This window comes from Chelon labrosus (assembly GCF_963514085.1).
Source record: "Chelon labrosus genome assembly, chromosome: 21".
NCBI classification, from domain to species: domain Eukaryota; kingdom Metazoa; phylum Chordata; class Actinopteri; order Mugiliformes; family Mugilidae; genus Chelon; species Chelon labrosus.
Window position 1 is genome coordinate 13027396 of NC_140354.1, and position 18811 is coordinate 13046206.

The following is an 18811-nucleotide window of genomic DNA, read 5'->3' on the forward strand; positions in this document are numbered from 1 at the left end:
CAGGTTACCATAGCATGAAAAGCAAACCCACTGACTGTTGGGAGGGAGGAGGCGAGGAGAAGGGTTGTCCCAGGCAAACACTGAGGTTACATCATGCGGCTGCAGTGAGAAAGACAGGGAGTGAGGGGTAGGCAGGTTTTCTAGACTTTTCTAGAAGCAGGTCAAATGTAGTGGGAGTGGTAATACAGACTGGCTCTGCCCCTGTCTTTCTTCCTTATCTACTCTGCTAACTGCCAAACCTCTCAACTGCTTCAGGTCAGGCTGCGCCGATAGTGGTAGATGAGTGCTGATAGCCGGACTGTCTTTATTATTAACACTAGCACAGTGGTGGGAGTGCTTTTAAAGTGCAGTAAAAACTGGCTAATAGTAGTGATAACAATAGGAACAGTTAGATGGAACAGTTAGATGGTTGAAGCCACTGTGTCAGACAGTGTAAAATATGAAGACTAGGCCTTTTGCCTTTCTTTAATTTGCTGAACTAGCCATGTTGCGTAAAAGATACTTGCTCAAAGTATTAAGGTATAATACCTACATCCCTAAATCAGTTACATTACTCAAAGTGAGTCATGCTGATGAGGAAATGATGAGCTAGAGCTAGACAGACACTGCATACTTAAGACCTTTGTGAAATCATGAAAAACAAAAAATGAAAAACTTCTTTCTTGTTGTTGCTTAAGGACCCGAACAAGGATCCCCTCTTCATCCAGACGGAGCCATCTGTATCTGACAGATCTTCTTGAGACTTTATATCTTGACCAAGAACCCTACAACAGAAGAGTGCCAGCAACTGAGGTGAGCCTTTATAGGCCAACCTCTCTAACGTTCATCTTCTGACGGAGCAAAGACCATGCTGTACCTAAAGAAATACTTCACAGAGGGCCTTATCCAGATGGCCATCCTGCTGAGCCTCTGTGGAGTCAGGGTTGATGTGGGACTGGAGCCCTACCTGCCTTCTTCCTTGCATGAGATGATCCTGGGTCCGACCTCGGCGCTGACCCAGACACAGTTCCACAACCTTCGCAACCGCCTGGACGAGGGCCACAGCCTGCACCCCAAGAGTGTGGACCTGGACGAGTTCTTCACTTCACGGAGGCTGCTGGGTTGGGTCCACTCTCTGGACAGACTACAGGTAGGAAACCATGTCTGTTACCTATAACATCTTTAGCTGTATTGGCTTGTTTAGACTCCCTTGTAGTGAGATCAAGATAGCGAGTGTCTTTGGTAGTATGCCCTGGTATTAGAAATTCCTGTACGTATCTCCACAGGTTCCTCATGCGGAGCTGGAGACATGGCTGGTCCAACAGGAGCCAGATTCTGTCCCCATGGGATGTCCAGACCAGGCGTCTCTGCTAGGTAGAGCTTCTGGTGGGGTAGAGAGAGCTACCACACCTGTGGAGACCCGACCAGGACTTGCCAGCTTGGACGAAGAAGTAGAGGAGGAAGAGGAGGAGGAGGATAAAGAGGTACAGCAGTTTTATTCACACTGTGCTTTTTAAAATTGAAGAATCGTGTGTTTTAACATGCTCTTCTTGTGTGGCAACTGGTCAAGAATCTTTATTGAACCAATAAATGAATGCGATTAGGTTGAGTTAAGGTACAAGGGTTGGTTATATGTAGTTCACATCAGTAATCACTGTTGGCCTTTGTCCGTGCCATAACTCCAGATGATGTAGTACTTGTGTAGCTCCTACAGCAACTTGTGAAATTGCTTCTAGTCACCTTTTGCCTAAAAGATTTGATGTTGACTGTGTCTCCAGACATTGTTGTTCTAGTATACCCAAAAGCTGTAATGGGGGGAAGGGATAATTAGGTGTGACACAGAGATAATGAACTTTGGGATTACTTTTTCTTGCAATGGAGGAAGAAAATGAAAGCTTAAGAGAGAAGCAGGTCAAATCCTACCTACTTTTGTCACCATGTTGTTTCTGAAAGTGAAAGGATTTGACTGGGCCCACTGGACCTTGAACCACTGCATTACACCACTTTTCATTTGCACTGAGGCACAGCAGCCCTCAACTAAATGCAAATTTTAGTATGTTGACATGCAGATGATCTTAGTTTAGCATGTTAGGGTGTTGACATTTGGTAGTTACCATTCCTCTTCATCTTGATAATACCTTAATTGTCCTCAATTCTACTGCGATTTACTTAACACCACAAATGGCTAGGGTGCAGTGACATGCGGTACTTTATATTCTGATGATTCGATCAGTTTTTAACACAGACTGTTCAAGAAAGTATCTTCCACCATTTACCACTTCCTGTTTTGACTGAAGGTCTAGTTTTGAGAATGTTTTACGCTTAGATATACAATCCTCCATTTCTAGTATATTTCTAGAAGATATCCCAATAGTTGACTTAGTGTAGAAGAAGAGCAACGGTATGAACCCGTGGCTCACTAGCACCCTCTTCCATGAGGCAGAAGTACTGGCAGATCAACAAGACTAAATGTGTTACGTGCATACATGAAATAGGCTTACTAGGCTGTGGAAAATTAGGACACATGACAAAAGTGTGTACAACAATTATATAACAATATTGGTGACATACAAAGTTAACCACATGCACGCACAAAGGACACGAGCCTAACCCAGTTTGTGAGAGACTGCGCAATTTGAGGTGAGGCTCAGCTCGCTGCTGCCTCAACTTGCGTCTCTTTCTGCATTTACACAGGAAATATGTAAATTCAGAGATTTTGTCTATAAAAATAATCAAAATCACTGGAATCATACAGAAATTACATGTATATCACAAACCAATTGACAAATAGTATAATTTATGTTATCAATAGTGTCATTTATAGTCATTACTTCTCATGATGTCAGGTGAGGCAGTCCCCTGACCACATGTCCCTGCTAGGATGGAACTAGATCATAATCATGTGATCGCCAATGTCATTAAGTCACATAGTGGTTGTGGCCAGCTGTTCAAATCATTTGGTTTACACAGCTGAACATTATTGTGTCTGTTAAACATTAGCAAAATCTTATTTGAGAACTGCGGCCCTATAACTAAATATCATAAAGTTTATTTTTTATATGTGCTTCCTTTAAAGCCTTAGTGGTTCCTTTAGTGGTTTGAATTAGAGTACTGTTTTTGTCTGTCCCCAAAACTGAGTGAAATGTCATGCGAGAGAATGAGTCAGAGAAAGATGAGTCATCAGAAAACCTCCCCTCTCTAAGGCTGACCTCACCAGGAAAATGAAGCAATACAATCGGTACAGTTGAAATACTGTAAAACAGGAAAACCCTGGTTAACAGACCGCTTGTTTCAAATAAATACACAGTGGCTGATGAAGTCACCTGGGAGTTAGAAAGCTTTTCAACAATTTATTGTGTCTGTGTGACACTAACCTGTGTTTCTTGAACTTCCTGTACGTGAAAGAATGGGATTCAGGAAACCAAAGCTAACTCTCTTGAGTCCAGCTGTGGTGTAGCCTGGTAACGCTCAGCTAATGTTTAATAAATAACGATGAAGGAAATGTCTACGTGGCAAGCAAAAGGTGTTTGTCATAGTGATGAACCCAAATCCAACCTTGCAGTTTTCCTGGACTCCATGCCAAGTTTTAGTGTCTTTAAGCTAATTTTTTTTGGTTGCACAGCCTGCATCTTAAAGGTTTTTCGTCCACTACAGGTAGCTTTGTTTAGAAGAAAGCTCTTATAAACCCACTTACCTCTACTAACACTCACCGAACAGCAGAGATAGACAATTTATTAGCTGTTCTAGCTGTTTTTATTCAGCAGTTAAACCGTCGTTAGCTATTCTGTCAGTTTAAATTCATGCTAACCTTGCTTACTGTGTATCTAGTAACAGCTTGCTAACATGCTAACTAGCTAATAAGAACAAGAAACAGATTTTTCCATTAAACTAATGCTATTATTAATTGAAATATGTCATGTGTGCAAACAAATTATGTTTTTTGTTTGTGTAGATATTTAACAAAATGGGGATATTGTGTTAATCACTTAACTTTAGAGGTGTTGCAGCGCAAAATGTTAACCGCTTATAGCTAAATCGACTAATACTTTTAGTGGTACTAATTTATCTAAAATGCTTAATTGGCTGGTTGTGGTACGAAGTGTAAACAAGTTCCAACACTATAGTTAAAACTCTAGTCTCAGAACTGCCCTATTGAAATAAGACAAAGAATAACACTTCATGATACACTCATTGATACACAGGCTACACGGACACTGTGGCAGCAACACTTAAAAGCCCTGTTGAAGGTCAAATACCACATACAAGTATAAAAATCAGGTGATGATTAGCTGAGCTGGGAGGCATAACTAACTTCATGTCCCTGCCTGCCCTGTTGTGAGCTCCATTTACTAATGGCAACACCTCAGACATGCCTGGTCAAGATTTGGCCTGTAGAACAGACTTAAACCCATACATTACCTGACTGAGTGGCAGACCGCTGGGCAGACACGTTGAAACGGAAAATACACTGTAGGCTTCATCATGTATCGCACAACATCTGAAATAGCTGAAGGGGCCCCCCCACTCCTGGCCCTGAGGTTTACAGTGTTATGGGGTTAGGCTGGAATTTTGGTTCTCACTAAAATACATCGAAATGTCTCCGTGGGTGTACACAAAAAAGGAAAAATTTTACATGGTTCCCAAAGAGACTGCGACACACTCTTACACACAACACAGCAACCCATGCCAACAAACAGACTGTATAATATATAAATAGCCCACATACTGGCCTACATGTCCAGTCAGGACGTCAGGGTTCCAGTGTCGAGCAGATCAACGGTGCCTGTACTTACTGATGAATTTGTCCCTGTTTGTGTGTGTTCACGCGAGACACGGATACACACTGGTATGATTTACTTTCTGTCTGTTTCACCATGAACATAAGCCTATGGATTAAAGCACCACTCTGCCTAAGGACAGCCTCACAGAGCCGAGAGGAATTACAGCAATGTTTTTATAATACATGAGAGGTATAGTTGACATTCAGCTAGTCTTGTTAACTTATGGACAGCACTTTGTTACTCATTAGTGACAAATAAATCCTCATGTCAAGGCTACTATTTTTAGTTAGTTTTACTTATTTTGTGCAGGTTTTTAAGGTACTGTAAGTTCAGAAACACGCATTTCACCAAAATCAGAGACATTTAAATCAAAGAGATGGGCCATATTTCTTCAACTTGAGGTTCCAACTTAACTTGGTCCGCTTGGTAGTAGCGTGTTTCCGCTTTAGCATTTCCGGCTGCCTCTCCATCTCCTCAGTTTTCAAATTGATTGTTTTGGATCAGTAAAGAAAACGACACAGCGCCAACTAGCGGTTGGGTGGCGTTGTTACAGAGCGAGCTAGACTGACGAGCACACAAGTATAAGTGACTCGCACCTGTGTTGGCTACGTGCGTAGGTCCTTGCGTTTAGGTCCTGCAGTACTATATGCACTCATTCATTCATTCATCTTCTGTAACCGCTTGCCCTGTGTGTTTACACTTCCAAAAACATCAATTGGGATGTAACCTATTTGCCGTGTATAGTTTGGCCCACAATGGAGCGTCCCGGCTGAATGCAGGAAAAACCATCAACAGTGGTTCAAAGCACAGAGCAAGCACAAGAAATATCAAAAAACAACAACTCTTATCACGTTGGGTCTATTTATTTGGAGCTGCAGCTGAAGCGCTGTGTCATTTTACCCCAGACTGGATGCCTGCATGCCAGCCATGGGGACACACTGAAACAGAGAGGACATAAAAGAACTTAACAAACTTAGTATAACAAATAGTGATTTAAGCACATTTTAGTCTACCGCCCTCTCTTCATGATACTGAAAGTGAATATTTTGATTTCCCTCTCATGTATTAAGTAGCAAGCGTACTCACAAAAACACATGGAGCCACGCACACACACACAAAACACTTAATTAGCGTCCTCCCGGCCTTGTGACCGGCCGGCTTGTTTTGAAACCTGATCGCAGGCATGTTACGTACTGGCACACATTTGCGTCCCCTCAGTTTTGCAATCCCTCCTGTTTACTCCAGCAGCAGACATGCACACAAGCAACGAGCAGGAGGCATGCCTGTAAACAAATCTACACAAGTACATGAGGTGTGAACCTACTGGAAAAAAATATTCTTGACTTTAGTAACAACATTATGGTGTCAGATCAAGAGGTTCCATAACGTAGAGTTTATCAAGTCTGCTTAACATACAGAAGCCAGCTGTAAATAATATAGATACATCAAGCATCCAACAGTTTCCCATAATTATGTGTCACCATAAAAAGTGTCTGGCTTCACCCACTGCCACACCAGTATAGGAAACTTTTAGTTAAGTGGCTAATTCGAAACAAAAGACAATTTCACTGACAAACAGAATTGGACAGTCTCCACCCTAGAGGTGAAGTCAGCCTCTACTTTAGCTCTTGTAAAAATATTAAATGAATCGCAATCAGAAGGACGATATGAACAAAAAAATTACTTTGCATATGGAGTGCAGTTGCAATCTGTAGAATCACCCAGTGTGATCCATGATCATTAAATTTTCCTCTGAAAATCTGCTCTCATTCATAAAAAAGTAAGGTTGTAACAATGCTGACGTTATTTTAGCGAAGTCAACGAGGCTGGGAGTATTAGCCTGGGTCAAGTTCTCAAACTAACATGTTTGTTGGTGCCTGGGGGTTTCGCGAATTATTATCTGTCCCGAGTCTGCCGTAAGTAAAAGTGCTAACATAGCTTTGTAGACAATGCTAAAATGACACATTGACGTGTTTGGGATGACTAGATCAAGCAGGAATAAGGCACTCCTGTGGTGAAGTGATAGATGTGTGCACAGGGGCAGCAACTTGGCCTTGGCCCATATACAGCATGTTCAAAGCGACATATGTGTCCTCGCTAACCAGCTGCTGGGGGTCTCTGGGTTTTTCTGTAAGCCCCCCAGCCAGGTCAGGATAAGGTTAAAGTTATTTTCAGCGTGGGTGTCTGTCTCTGGGTAAAATGGGAGCATTTACATTCTGTACATACAAGTCTGGCAGTCTGGAAGTTGCTGTCACACTGTCACATATTTTTTGGGGGCATTTTCAAAAGAAACTATGTGTATGTTGTTTACATACAGAAGGCCTTAGGTTTAAAACTTACTTTAAAACCAGTAGCTTCCTATTGGATGCCAGGTTGCTTTCAACTCAAATTGAACTCAACAGACAAACACAGTCAAAGATTAGAGGTGGTGGAGACTATAGGAAAGCTAAAAAGACAATGATAATTTGGATTTGCCTCCAAAGGAATGCTAATGTTGCACCACAGTGCGTTGGCTCATCTTCGTTATTTTTGTTTCTTCAAACAGGAAGGAACACATGATGTCCCTCATCACAGCGGCGCACACGCAAACAACGAAGAGGTTACTAAGAATGAAGAAGACCAGGTAAGACATAATACAAATAAGATTTAATATCGTGGCATCATGATTACAAAATGATTCAGTAGTTATGTACCCACAAATTTCTTGAGCAGGGACATTTTTCAGGCGACCAACAAACATTCCTGGAATCCACAGAAGTAGTCAAAGATTGCTCAAAAATCACAAAGTTTGTTATTTGGGTCAAAGGCCTCACTGTACTTGACATTAAGCACATTGTACGTTGTGTCATCCCACCACGTCTAAAGACAAATGCCTAAATTTACTGTGAATCATACAAACAGGCATATGAATGATTTTTCATATCAAATAAAGATAAAATGACACATTCACTCGAACTAGTTCTGAACCACAGATCGCTTGCTATGCAAAGACAGACAATCTGATAGTGTTTGCACATCAGTTTATCACTAAATAGTGACAGTAGCTTTAGGCAGAAGCTGCTTGACATACGTACTTCAATATTCTGTATTATGCGAGGTGATGAGAGCGTTTTGTTATGCTTAAAATCAGAGCTGGATGCCTCATCTTTAAACACTGGGTTGCTGCCAAGTATTAGTGACACAGTTTACACCTTGGTACACTCTCAAACACACTGTTTTGTGGATCCTACAGTAAGCCTGACTAGTGCAAAAGAATTCTGGTACTAAGAAGAAGCAGCAGCCAGTGAAGATTGAAAGACTATGCATACATTTCTAAGAATGTAACCTGAGAACCCAGATGAGAGAGAAAAGGACAGAAGAGCACTGTAGATGAATAAAATATGTGTTTTTTTAGGACTCGTCACTTCTACCATCCCACATATGGGTCAGACTAAAAATTCCTTATGGCAATGGGACATTTAAAGGCAACACATCTGATATCCAATAGGCATTTCACCAAAAGCCAAAAATACCATCATGATGCTACAGAAAACGTTAAGTTGTCACCAGAGGCCCATAAATAGACTATGAACTGTATATGTGCATTTAAGTCCAGAGCTGTAGAAATATTTCAGTCTACCAAAGTGACCAACCAAACCATAGACTCTTGAAGTAATGCTACTAACCAGGCTAATAAGAACATTCACATGTACAGTATTTGTACATTGTCAAACTCAACTGTCTTCTTTTCCATTTATCCCTCCAGACTTCTTTCTCCCTTCAGGAGTGTTTGAGGTTGTTGGAGGAAACATTTCCCCTCACTGATGAGCAAGAGGTACAGCCTTCATCCGTTTTCTTTTCATTCTTTTAGTTATCTCTATTTTGTCCTTGGCCTTGAACTGTATCTAAATGTACTAAGAATGTCCTCCACTTTTGTGTCCCTCAGTTAAGTGATGGTAGAATGGAGGACCTGGAGTCTCAGCCCTCAGACAGGGAGGCCCAACTGTCCCCCATCATCCCCACTGAAAACCCTTCCTTGGACCTGGAACTCCATTGGCAGGATCTTCTGGCTATCATGGAGCCTGAGGTGATTGGGAGAATGAAAGCAGATCAAATTATGCTTGCCTAAGTAGAATAAGACAAAGTGATGAGATAAGAAGAGAATGAACAACAAAATAAAATTAAGTGAGATTCATTCGTCATCTTTTTTTTTTTTTTTTCTCTCCAGAGCACAGATGTGAATATGAGGACACAGTTTGATCAAACCCTTGATTCAACACCATTTGGGACCTTCCAGGGTGTTGGACCTGAATCTCTGCAAAACAACCGTCACAGTGCTTTAACGGAGACTGACCAGGAGGCCCTTCTCATGGGGACTCCCTTGCAGCATGGTAATTCAATTAAGAAGCTGACACTTGTATAAATCCGTGGACACAATCCACACACTTCAAAATTCAAAAGAAAACTGGCCTTCTTTTTCTTAGAAACTCAAAGCTCAAACAAAGCTCAGCTGTAAAATAATCACCACAAGGTATTCATTACAACTACATCTTGTGGCCGTACTCAGTGGTGGTACAAAATGTTGATCCTCCTCCTTCCTACTTGAAAGACTACCAATAGAGAAAGAGTTGGAGTTCTAATGGTTTACAAAACCTTTTTAAAAAGGTCCAATAAGGTTCACATTTTGAAATATATATTACAATATTTCCTGAATGTACTGTGACTGATCATGCAATGCAAACACTCAGTCTCACAATGTCCACTCTAGGTTTGCTCGGGCGTCGAAGACAGTCAGAGCTAGAGGCAGGGCTACTTCCTCTGACCCCCAGTGCAGAGTTGGATGACCACACATCAACACCGAACACCAGGGACACTTTGAATAACCCTATTGTGGATTCATTGGACAGCCATCCAGATCACACAGATCTGCTGGCAGAAGATCCTTCAGAGGACTTCCGCATGCGACTAAATATAGAGGATGACCCAAGTACCTTCAACATGAATCTGCTAACACGACACGTTGCGGATAGTTTAGAACCAGAAAATGTTCCTGGCTTCGAAGTTAACTTTGTTTCGCGTAACCTTACACGTTCCAGTTTCACCACATCTCTTGAAAGGAATGGTATTACCCAAGACCTACTGGTATCTCCTCCTAGTGTCTTTCTGGAGGATGAGGAGGACGTTGAGGATGAAGATGGTCTCCTTAGTCCACTTAATGAGCTCCTGGAGGATGCAACCATCTTGGATGAGATTAGATTGTTGGACATGGCTCTGGAGGAAGGATTCAGTCCTGAGATGGCAGCCAGGCTGGAGGAGGAAGGCTACCTTGAACGAGAAAAAGCCCAACAAGAAACTAGGAGAGATGACGACTGCTTAGACTCTAAAATGGTGATGACAGAAGATCAGGGTCAATCAGGAAGACATCAGCAAGGTAACTACATAACTGTGATTTAAGATATTCTAAATTAAAGTGTTAACAATGAAACTGAACATTTCTTTGACCATTGCTTGTTCCCTCCTCCTAGATGGCGAGGATGAAGTGGACTCAGACTCTGGTCTTTCTTTGGACTTTAGCCACAGCCCTGCTTCTCCAAGTGCTTCCGAGGCCTCCTCTTATTCCTCTTCTTCATCCTCTTCTTCATCCTCCTCTTCAACTTGTGCGTCGGCCGTAGATAGTCCACTCTCCGACGACGAGGGTGGCGATTCCGAGGGAGGCTTAGTTGATATGGAAGTGGAAGTGACCATAAAGCAGGAAGACCTGGATGATGAGGAGTTGGGCGCAGTAGGAGGATGGTATCCTGGAGATGCTAATAAAATCTTCCCTTCCCATCATGGGGATCACAAACTGTTTCATGACTTTCCCTGGCCGGAGCATATCGACCATGATCACACGTACAACCAACCCTGGTCCTCTGCCTCATCTTCGTCCCCGGGCAAGATACCAGCTCATACGAAATCCACCCTGCGACATGACAATGCCAAGCCTTACCACCGCTCCACTTCCAGACATATCACAGAGAGCAAAATGTGGGGCCGCGACGAACGGCGTGCACGAGCCTTGAAAGTCCCTTTCTCCAATGAGCTGATCGTTAATCTGCCAGTAGAGGAGTTTAATGACCTACTGACCAACTACCAACTCAACGAGGAGCAGCTTAGCCTCATCAGGGACATACGACGCCGCGGCAAGAACAAAATAGCTGCCCAGAATTGCAGGAAGAGGAAAATAGATGTGCTGGTGGGATTGGAGGACAATGTGACAGGTTTGAGGCGCCGCCGCTCACGACTGCTCAGAGAAAAACAAGAGGCCCTGAGAAATCTGCAGGAAATGAAGCGTAGATTGGGAATGTTGTACCAAGAAGTATTTTCCAGGCTGAGGGACGAGGAAGGGAGGCCACTGGATGCTACAGAGTACCTGCTACAATTCGGGCCCAATGGTGAGGTCTCAGTGGCTTCAAACCAACAAGGGGCAGGGCTGCCACTGACACGAGAAAAAATCAGCAAGAAACAGAAGGACAAGAAGAAGTGAGGAGATGGGATATTCTCACAGAAGAGGAGGAGAATATAAAACATAGGAAAAAGTAAAGGGTTTCCTTAAAAGGGAGCATGATCTAATATACAAGTGGGAATAATGATGTGGTGGTGAATTAAGGAATTTGGGAGTTGCTCTCATGGTGTCAGCTGAAGGTCCTGAGTTTCCAAAATCATGAAACCCTCAGATTCCCCTGAGAGCGATGGCTTGGTGGAGAGATGGATAGACCTCATCATTATTATGATGATGCTGATCGCAAGGCAACATCGTGAAACAATGTACTGCTCCGTTCTTCAGTATAAACATTTTCTACACTAGAATAAGACTTGAAGAAATTCAGCTCATGTTAAGCTGTGAGATCAATCCAAGCTACCACTGAGTGGATAGATGACTTGGGAATAATGTTCAAAAATGCTAGTTCAACGCCTAAGCAAATTTCTCATCCATCAGACGTAAAATTATTGAGTTTGAACGAGCCAGCAGATTTGTAGCAGGCTGGATCCTGGCCGTCAGCTCAAATAATCCAACTTTCATAGACAATACTCTGACTCTGGCAAGGATCAGTTGCTGGCATGCAGGAAAAGAAGCTGTCGAGCTGATTGGGGTGCGGCATCTTGAAAAGACTCTGCAGCAGCAAGAAGACTTGTATCAAAATTGGCCGTGTTCAGTTGATAGATGGCAACGTAACCCCAGATCGGAGGTTGCTGTTCACCAACACTCCAAGATATACAATTGTCAAGAAGGCAGAGGAAGCCAATAAGCTATTTGAGCAACACATTCAACAAAGATATGTTCTATGGTGAAACTATTGATTTATTATAGGGCAGGTGATCCTGCAACAATGTGAATCTGCAGTCTTCTCGGAAAGTGGTGGCTCCCACTTTTTCATGGTTTTATTGACTTGTGGCTGACAGACTGAAATTCCCTAACAAATGTTGTGAACTGACATTTTCATTCAATAGTGCATGTTTTTTATTTTTTTTTCTCTTGTGAACTGAGACTAGCAGATCTTTAAAACCAGACTACTGATTTAAACCGTTAATGTTTGAGGACTGACGGATCAAAATGTGTCAAGAAAAAGAGACAAAAATTGATGCTGTAAAAATACAAGGCTGTTGTCACCCTCTACTGGCTGTGGACATAGCTGAGTGAGACCTACTTCAAATGATATTCTGATATTACAAGCTGTGCACGAACAGAAGCCCATACTCATTGTTCTGTATGCTACATGTATTTCAAATCACTGGGAAAGACACTCAGCAGGATCAGTTCAGACCCAGTTCAACTACTGTATAAGTCTGTGGTCCCTGCATAATAGAGACGTGAAGCATCGCAATCCTGTTTTTCAAATGTACGAAGACAAAGTGTGAACTTTTTAATCTGCACCACTGATGGAACAAGCTTTGAATATTTGTTTATATGTTTGAATGTCCAAGGTCTTTGCTGGGATTCAAGGACTTGGCACATCATCTTTTGTTATATATATATAAATGAATAAAAAACAATTCTGTGCAGCCCTTGGTGGCCATAGTCCTTTCAGCGATTGTTTCACGACAAAAAAAAAAATGGTACGGGGGGAGAAAAAAACAAGTCACACGTTGAAACAAAGATATTTCTATCACAGATTCCTTTGTATTGAAATTATGGATTTGAACTCATATTTCAATAACTCAATCAAATAAAAAAATTCAAGTAATCAAGTTGCTCAAATTCGAGAAAGCTTCCACAAATTGTGATTTAAAGATAAATAAATAAATTGTACTCCACTTCATCTCGGCACGTGAAGAATTAAAGATAATGCCAGGATAGTTGGCTCCCACCTCACTACCGTTTTAAGCTTTTATTGCACATGATCACTAAATTCTCAATTCAGATTGGACAACTCAGACTTACTGCCTTAGTAGCCCATGTAATTTCATATGACATTCACAAGGATATCAATAATAATAACAAGTGTTCTGAAGGCACATTTTGGCAAGTTTGGAGACACATGACCATTAGCGGCACAAAGATCAAGCTTACAAATGCTCACAGAGACGCGACAATAAAATAAAGGACTAAAAGAGACGAGCGCAAAATGTTACAAAAACGAAAACGTTTATTGTCTAAAACAAATGAAAAGGTCAGCAGTGACAGTAACATTGCAAGAGAAACCAATGAACATGCAACAGCACAACACAAGCTAATTCACTAAATACACAGAAGTTTCAGAGACAAGACAGAAAAGCTAAGTAGGAGACCCAGGTGCAGCTAGTTCAATCCCCTCCTGTTAATGATGAAATCGAACATTTCATTCATAATACTTGATGCAGAATTTGGATGCCACCAAAAATACCTGTAGAAAAAAAACATTTAACAGTGAGTCAGACGTTAAAACCGTTACTGTGCAGCTTGTAGAGGTGGTTCATGTCATCCATCCATGACATGTCACTTGAGGTTAAGGCTTATTAAAATGATTCAAAATACTGTTAGAAAATGGAAATATTTAAAAACTGCCGTTGCAGGGGTTTTTGGAAGCTGCAATGTAAGGGGGAGCAGCAACACTGACTACCAGAAATGAATGCGGGTGGACGTTGTCTTATCCAGGTTTGGTTCTTGAGAATTGTCAAGTCGCAAAAAAAGAGATTAGAACTAGCCAACCCAGGTGTGCTAACAGCATTGACTGAGTATAAAAAATGAAGCTTCAAATTTGGCACTTGGCCGCTGCTATCTTGGATTTCCAGAGCCTGAAGTGGACAGATTTGGATGTGAAGGAAGGACCATACACTTTGTCCATCTTTTATACTCAGTCCATGGCTAACAGGAAGCAACTATGCTAACTTTAATACAGTATACATATCGATACACATAGCCGGGCTACATTCAACACATAAAACATTGGGCAGCAGAATAAACATATGAGAAACCCTCTGTATGAACTGATCCTATCCAGCTTGCCTAATTCAAAAGTTGTATCCGGTTTTATTTCGGTGCGTTAAAAAAAAAAAAAAAAAAAAAAAATGCAAGCAAGAAGAAACCAGAAGAATTCCAATGTTTTGAGAGGTGCCTCGGCAGTGTAAGCTAAAACAATACAGCCTAGAAAATAGTTCTGTGTGAAGGTTTATCAGAAATATTGTATTTCAAGGTATTTTGAATCACCTCTGTTAGCGGTAAAACACAGCTGTGTTTGTTATGGAGCATGTACCTACTGAGAAACTGAGTTGTCGTCTCGTCAGGAAACCCCACCACCACCACCACCTAGCAGCCAAAGTGGCAGCAGAATTAACAAGCCGCTTCCATTGTTTCACGAGTCAAAGGAGCTTGTCGGCCGGTTTGACGACAACACAACGTAGCTGGCAGAGGAGATTACTAGGTACACACACGCTGCACTGACGGGTGACTATCGGCTGGTTTGAACACTGAAGGGGTTTTTACAGGGGAACATGCTTGACGATCCCAAATCTGAACAGTTTGTTACAGCGGCTCAACATATTAAGCATGCTTTAAAAAGAACACATCCTTACAGTGTCAAATAAAAATGTACCTTATGTCTGAAAGCAATAAAAAAGAATACATTTTAGCATGACAACAGCTAACAGAAGATTAAAAAAACAAAACTAAGATGCTCAAAAGCCAGAAGAGTTTAATCCCAGCTAATCTCTGCAGAAATGAGAACCTTAGCTTCTTAAGGCATTCAGTGTGCCTGTTCATTTAGGCTCATGCAGCAGCTATTCTTTAATATTGTGGTTACTGGTCATCTTGTTTCAGATAAAGTTAGCAGTTAGCGTTATCTTGCTTCGGCTGGACGTAGTTGTAATGAGCCAGGTGCATCTCAAGGACATCAGCAGCTACGATCATTACCAAGAAAATGTAACGTGCACGCAGCAGTTTGGGTTGAAATACATTCTGTCGACTGATTCGTTTGTTCGTTTGGTATCATCCATAGCTGCCACGCTGGCTGGTAGGACACATAAGGCCAACAACTGGTGGTGTTTTCACAAAGACTGCAACCCTTCCTCGCGAGCCCACATCCGAGGCAAAATATACAGTCGTCATTTGGTGTTTGAGCATTTGAAATGAACAGTGGCATGTCAGTCATAATGAGAACCGAGGTGGCACAAATAACGGATATTAAACAGTAGAATGGTTTCTGTCCACCCTTTTTTTTTTTAACTACGTAATACCTCACCCAACTTCAGCACCTCGTAAAAGAAGTTCCCTCCCATGCATCCCGAACCGTTCGACCCATGGGAATACACCGCTTTAAAAGGCGATTTCTAAATGAGGACCGGTGACTGGCAGGAAGAGAAACTTGCCAGCCACAGGCAACATCCAACACTTCTCACTTGAACGCAAATGTTAAAGAAGTAACTTGACGGCTTGCTTTCGCTGTCTGGAATCCCTCACACCGTCCTCTGAGGAATACTTAACGGAACAAACAGGAAAAACACGAGTCTAAGTGTCAACATACCTCTTTAAAAACAGCTTATATTTTCACTTGAGATACAGGCGGGAGCATCTTTTGACGAATCCTTGCAGGGCAGGAAAACCAACTTCTTTTCCCTCTGTCAGCTACATTGGCAGTTCTTTTTTTTCTCCCCCCTCCACACTTACGCTGCCAAAGTGGCTGCTAGAGTCGACTAACTTTCACAACAGTTCATGGGTGTGTCGTAGATTCCCTGCCCTCCATCTCCACCCTCCTCTTTGTCTAGTCTTTTTTCTCCTCTTCTTTCTTCTCCTCCTCTTCTGTGGGGTAGGAGTGCCACGTGAGGCGCTCCTCGTAGAATGAGATCACAACTTGCGGACATTTGACGTTTGCCTCCTTGGCTGGGACGAGGTCGGCCTCATCGGAGTTTTTCCTGTTGGTTTTAATTCAAGAGAGAAAGTAGACAATTTCTAGACCAGGTCTTTTATTCTGAAACACCGCTTTCCATTCCAGGTGAGTAGTGATGCTGCGACCTACAGCTTCGCAATGCACATGCCTTTTAGCTTGAGGATCTGTTCTTTAGTGCATATTATTTTATATTTTATTTTTAACTTTGTCATTTTGTAACGTATGCCACTGGCTTGAAACCTCGCTTTGAGGCATTTGAATAAGCCAGAATGATTTGCAGCTCCACTCTCGAGGCTTTTCATGTGTTTTAAGCGTTGGTTTTAAGCACTGACCCTAAATACACAGAAGGTTGTTGTTGTGCTTCTTACACCTTTGAGTTTTAAGTCTTTAGAGGTGTGTTAGTGAAGTTCTAGAGTAGATCAGTTGTTAATTTTGTCTCTTACAGTAACCAGAGCTTCAATATAGTAACTTTTATATATATCAGATATTAACTGATCTTATTATCGTTCAATTGCATCCATTTGTAGTCATCTCGGTTCAGTGTTAGTTAAGGTTTGCATATTTATCACATTCAGTTACACGACTAACCTTCACTTTCCACCAAAAAAGGGGGTTTTGGAACTGAACGCATTTGAGTTCTTATTTCTCACTAACTGAGATCCAGGTTATATTCCATTATCATCTCCATCTCTACAAGAGAACAAGTGAAGACCCACCACTTCATTAGGAACATCAGCTCTCCGCTCGAGTCTGTCGCGCCGATAATTCTCTCAGGCTGCAGCCCTCTGCCAAAACCTCTAGCCTTCTCACCCTAGAGACAGGACGGAAACAAACAAAAGATCGCATAACTAAATAAGGAAAAACAGATGGCTAGGAGATGATGATGATGATGCTGCGACGGGCATTACAGGATCTGTGCGCACACTGTACGGTTAGAAAATCTGCCGGGACTCTTTACAGTGAGGAGCAATCGCTCACCTCCTCCTTCTTCCTCTTGCTTCCTCGCTCCTCCGAGTCGCCCGAGGCATCTGTGGGTACTTTCCTCTTGCCCTCTTTCTTTTTCTCCTCCTTCTCTTTGTGTTTCTGCATGTACTCTGCGATAAGGTCGGGGCAGTCCAAGTTCTCCTCAGGCTCCCATGTATTGTCCTCACTAGACACGTGGATGCAGACAGAAACACATGACAATTATTACTCATTGCGACTTCTACTATTGTTCCTGTTCCTTGTAAAGTTAACATGCAGACTCAGCTATAGTCTAGTGCCAAAGACTAAGTACCACAATTGTGTTTGGATTGGATGAGGAGATTGTTAAGTGATGTGCCGCCAAACTTATTTTGAGAATGATTTGTACTCACTCTGAAAATCCTTTCCATTTCAGCAGGAACTCCACTTTGCCCTTCACCAGGCGGCGGTCCAAAACCTTTTCCACCACATACTCCTCCTCTTCCTCCTCCTCTGCTGGCGCCGCTGGCGCCGCGGCCGGTGCAGCCGCGGTTGCCGCCGGGGGCGCTGCCGCCGCTGAAGGTGCTGCAGGCTGTTCCTCCTCCTCAGCCTTCTTGCCCTTCTTTGCCGCTACAGTCGCCAGCTTGATAGTTGCTGAGGAAACCCCTGGAACAAGCAGGAAACGTGCAGACTAAGATATGGGCACACAAAGGAGGTGTATGGTATGTGTACCGTACAAAGTCAAACAAGAGTTAGCAGCGCATCAGATGCCACGCATTACACACAGAACGCTAGCAAGGTTAGCCTTTAAAAATGAGCTGTTGTTGGATTTACTGATAAATTGTGAATGTGTTACACTTGTCTTCATGGATATTTGATTTTATACTTGCCAGCAAACAAGCCAGAGTCTTTTGTTCTTGACAGTATGAACGTTTGAGTGCTTAGTTATAATAGAAATACATATAAATTACCCAAAGAGGTACATTTTGTGCACCATTGTGCCATAATGCATGTTTTATTTTGCAGAAGAAGCATTTTTTTAACGCAAAACTAAATAGGAACCTTGTATTTCCTGAGCCATGTCGATTCAAAACTGTTATTGAATAAAATCGAACTGTTCATATGAACAGAAAAGAAGAATGTGACTCCTGGCGTGAAGCCTCCACCTCCCTGGGACTGGTGAAACTCCAGCTGTACTCACAGCGTACAGCCTGGTGGTCAAACAGGACAGCAGTGAATAAACAAAGAGCCCAGTCAAGAAAGCATCCGATTGTGAGAATTTGTTATTTATTTATTTATTTATTTTTCTGGTAGATAACGACCCATTTAAATATGCCTGGATCAACTCAGACACAGATACAACCGATTGTCTCCGCACATCTTCGCTACGAACAACAAAATCCCAACAAAGATTAAAGGATTTACAGGTTACACGGCACACTTGCATCGTGTGGACCCTTGCTCCAGCAAAACATCCGAAGTATTAGCACAAAACTACCGACTACATTTTGGACAAAACACACCGACACTGTGCAGACAGAGGGGTTCAGGTGATTTATGTCAGGATGCGGTAACCACTACCAGCTGACATTCAACATACCTACTTACTCCCTTCTCTGTCCACCACTTATCAAAAAGGAGGAGCCATGTTAGGCCCAGGGAGAGAGAAAATGTGCTGAAACCTGAGTGAGCTGGGAAAGAAAGGAGGAGGGGTCACCAGATAAAGAGCTGAACCACTCAAAGGAAACCACTGTGGCAAACTCTCCAAGCAAGTCTGGAGTGTCTTTT

General features: G+C 42.3%; 2 protein-coding genes across 3 annotated transcripts; one reads left to right on the forward strand and one right to left on the reverse strand.

Annotated features, from left to right (window-relative positions):
• Window positions 1-12: 12 nt before the first annotated feature.
• On the forward strand, window positions 13-12871 carry LOC311507091 (endoplasmic reticulum membrane sensor NFE2L1-like). The gene is made up of 8 exons (XM_084571297.1): window positions 13-1129; window positions 1266-1463; window positions 7306-7383; window positions 8506-8574; window positions 8686-8826; window positions 8968-9130; window positions 9508-10170; window positions 10265-12871. Exons 1-8 carry the CDS (start codon window positions 848-850, stop codon window positions 11263-11265), a joined length of 2595 nt encoding a protein of 864 aa, XP_084427423.1. The 5' UTR covers window positions 13-847; the 3' UTR covers window positions 11266-12871.
• A 472-nt stretch (window positions 12872-13343) lies between these two features.
• cbx1a (chromobox homolog 1a (HP1 beta homolog Drosophila)) lies at window positions 13344-17569 on the reverse strand. 2 transcript variants are annotated; one of them, XR_014699714.1, is made up of 5 exons: window positions 17437-17569; window positions 17060-17231; window positions 16798-16892; window positions 15719-16106; window positions 13344-13603 (listed from the first exon to the last, which is right to left on the reverse strand). XR_014699714.1 is itself a non-coding variant. In XM_084571295.1 (4 exons), exons 2-4 carry the CDS (start codon window positions 17168-17170, stop codon window positions 15956-15958), a joined length of 357 nt encoding a protein of 118 aa, XP_084427421.1. In that variant the 5' UTR covers window positions 17171-17231; window positions 17437-17569; the 3' UTR covers window positions 13344-15955. The 2 variants fall into 2 exon arrangements, 1 of the variants encoding a protein (XP_084427421.1); XM_084571295.1 differs by having other exon boundaries at window positions 13344-16106.
• Between the last annotated feature and the right edge of the window lie 1242 nt (window positions 17570-18811).

What these genes read in the sequence shown, in the direction of transcription:
- LOC311507091 (XM_084571297.1), top strand. Translation starts at nt 848, where the DNA reads ATGCTGTACCTAAAGAAATACTTCACAGAGGGCCTTATCCAGATGGCC. An exon ending in AGGAGGAGGAGGATAAAGAG is followed by an intron (nt 1,464 to 7,305) that starts GTACAGCAGTTT and finishes TTCTTCAAACAG; the next exon opens with GAAGGAACACATGATGTCCC. An exon ending in CTAAGAATGAAGAAGACCAG is followed by an intron (nt 7,384 to 8,505) that starts GTAAGACATAAT and finishes TTATCCCTCCAG; the next exon opens with ACTTCTTTCTCCCTTCAGGA.
- cbx1a (XM_084571295.1), bottom strand. Translation starts at nt 17,170, where the DNA reads ATGCAGAAACACAAAGAGAAGGAGGAGAAAAAGAAAGAGGGCAAGAGG. An exon ending in GCAAGAGGAAGAAGGAGGAG is followed by an intron (nt 16,893 to 17,059) that starts GTGAGCGATTGC and finishes TCCTGTCTCTAG; the next exon opens with GGTGAGAAGGCTAGAGGTTT. An exon ending in CTGATGTTCCTAATGAAGTG is followed by an intron (nt 16,107 to 16,797) that starts GTGGGTCTTCAC and finishes TAAAACCAACAG; the next exon opens with GAAAAACTCCGATGAGGCCG.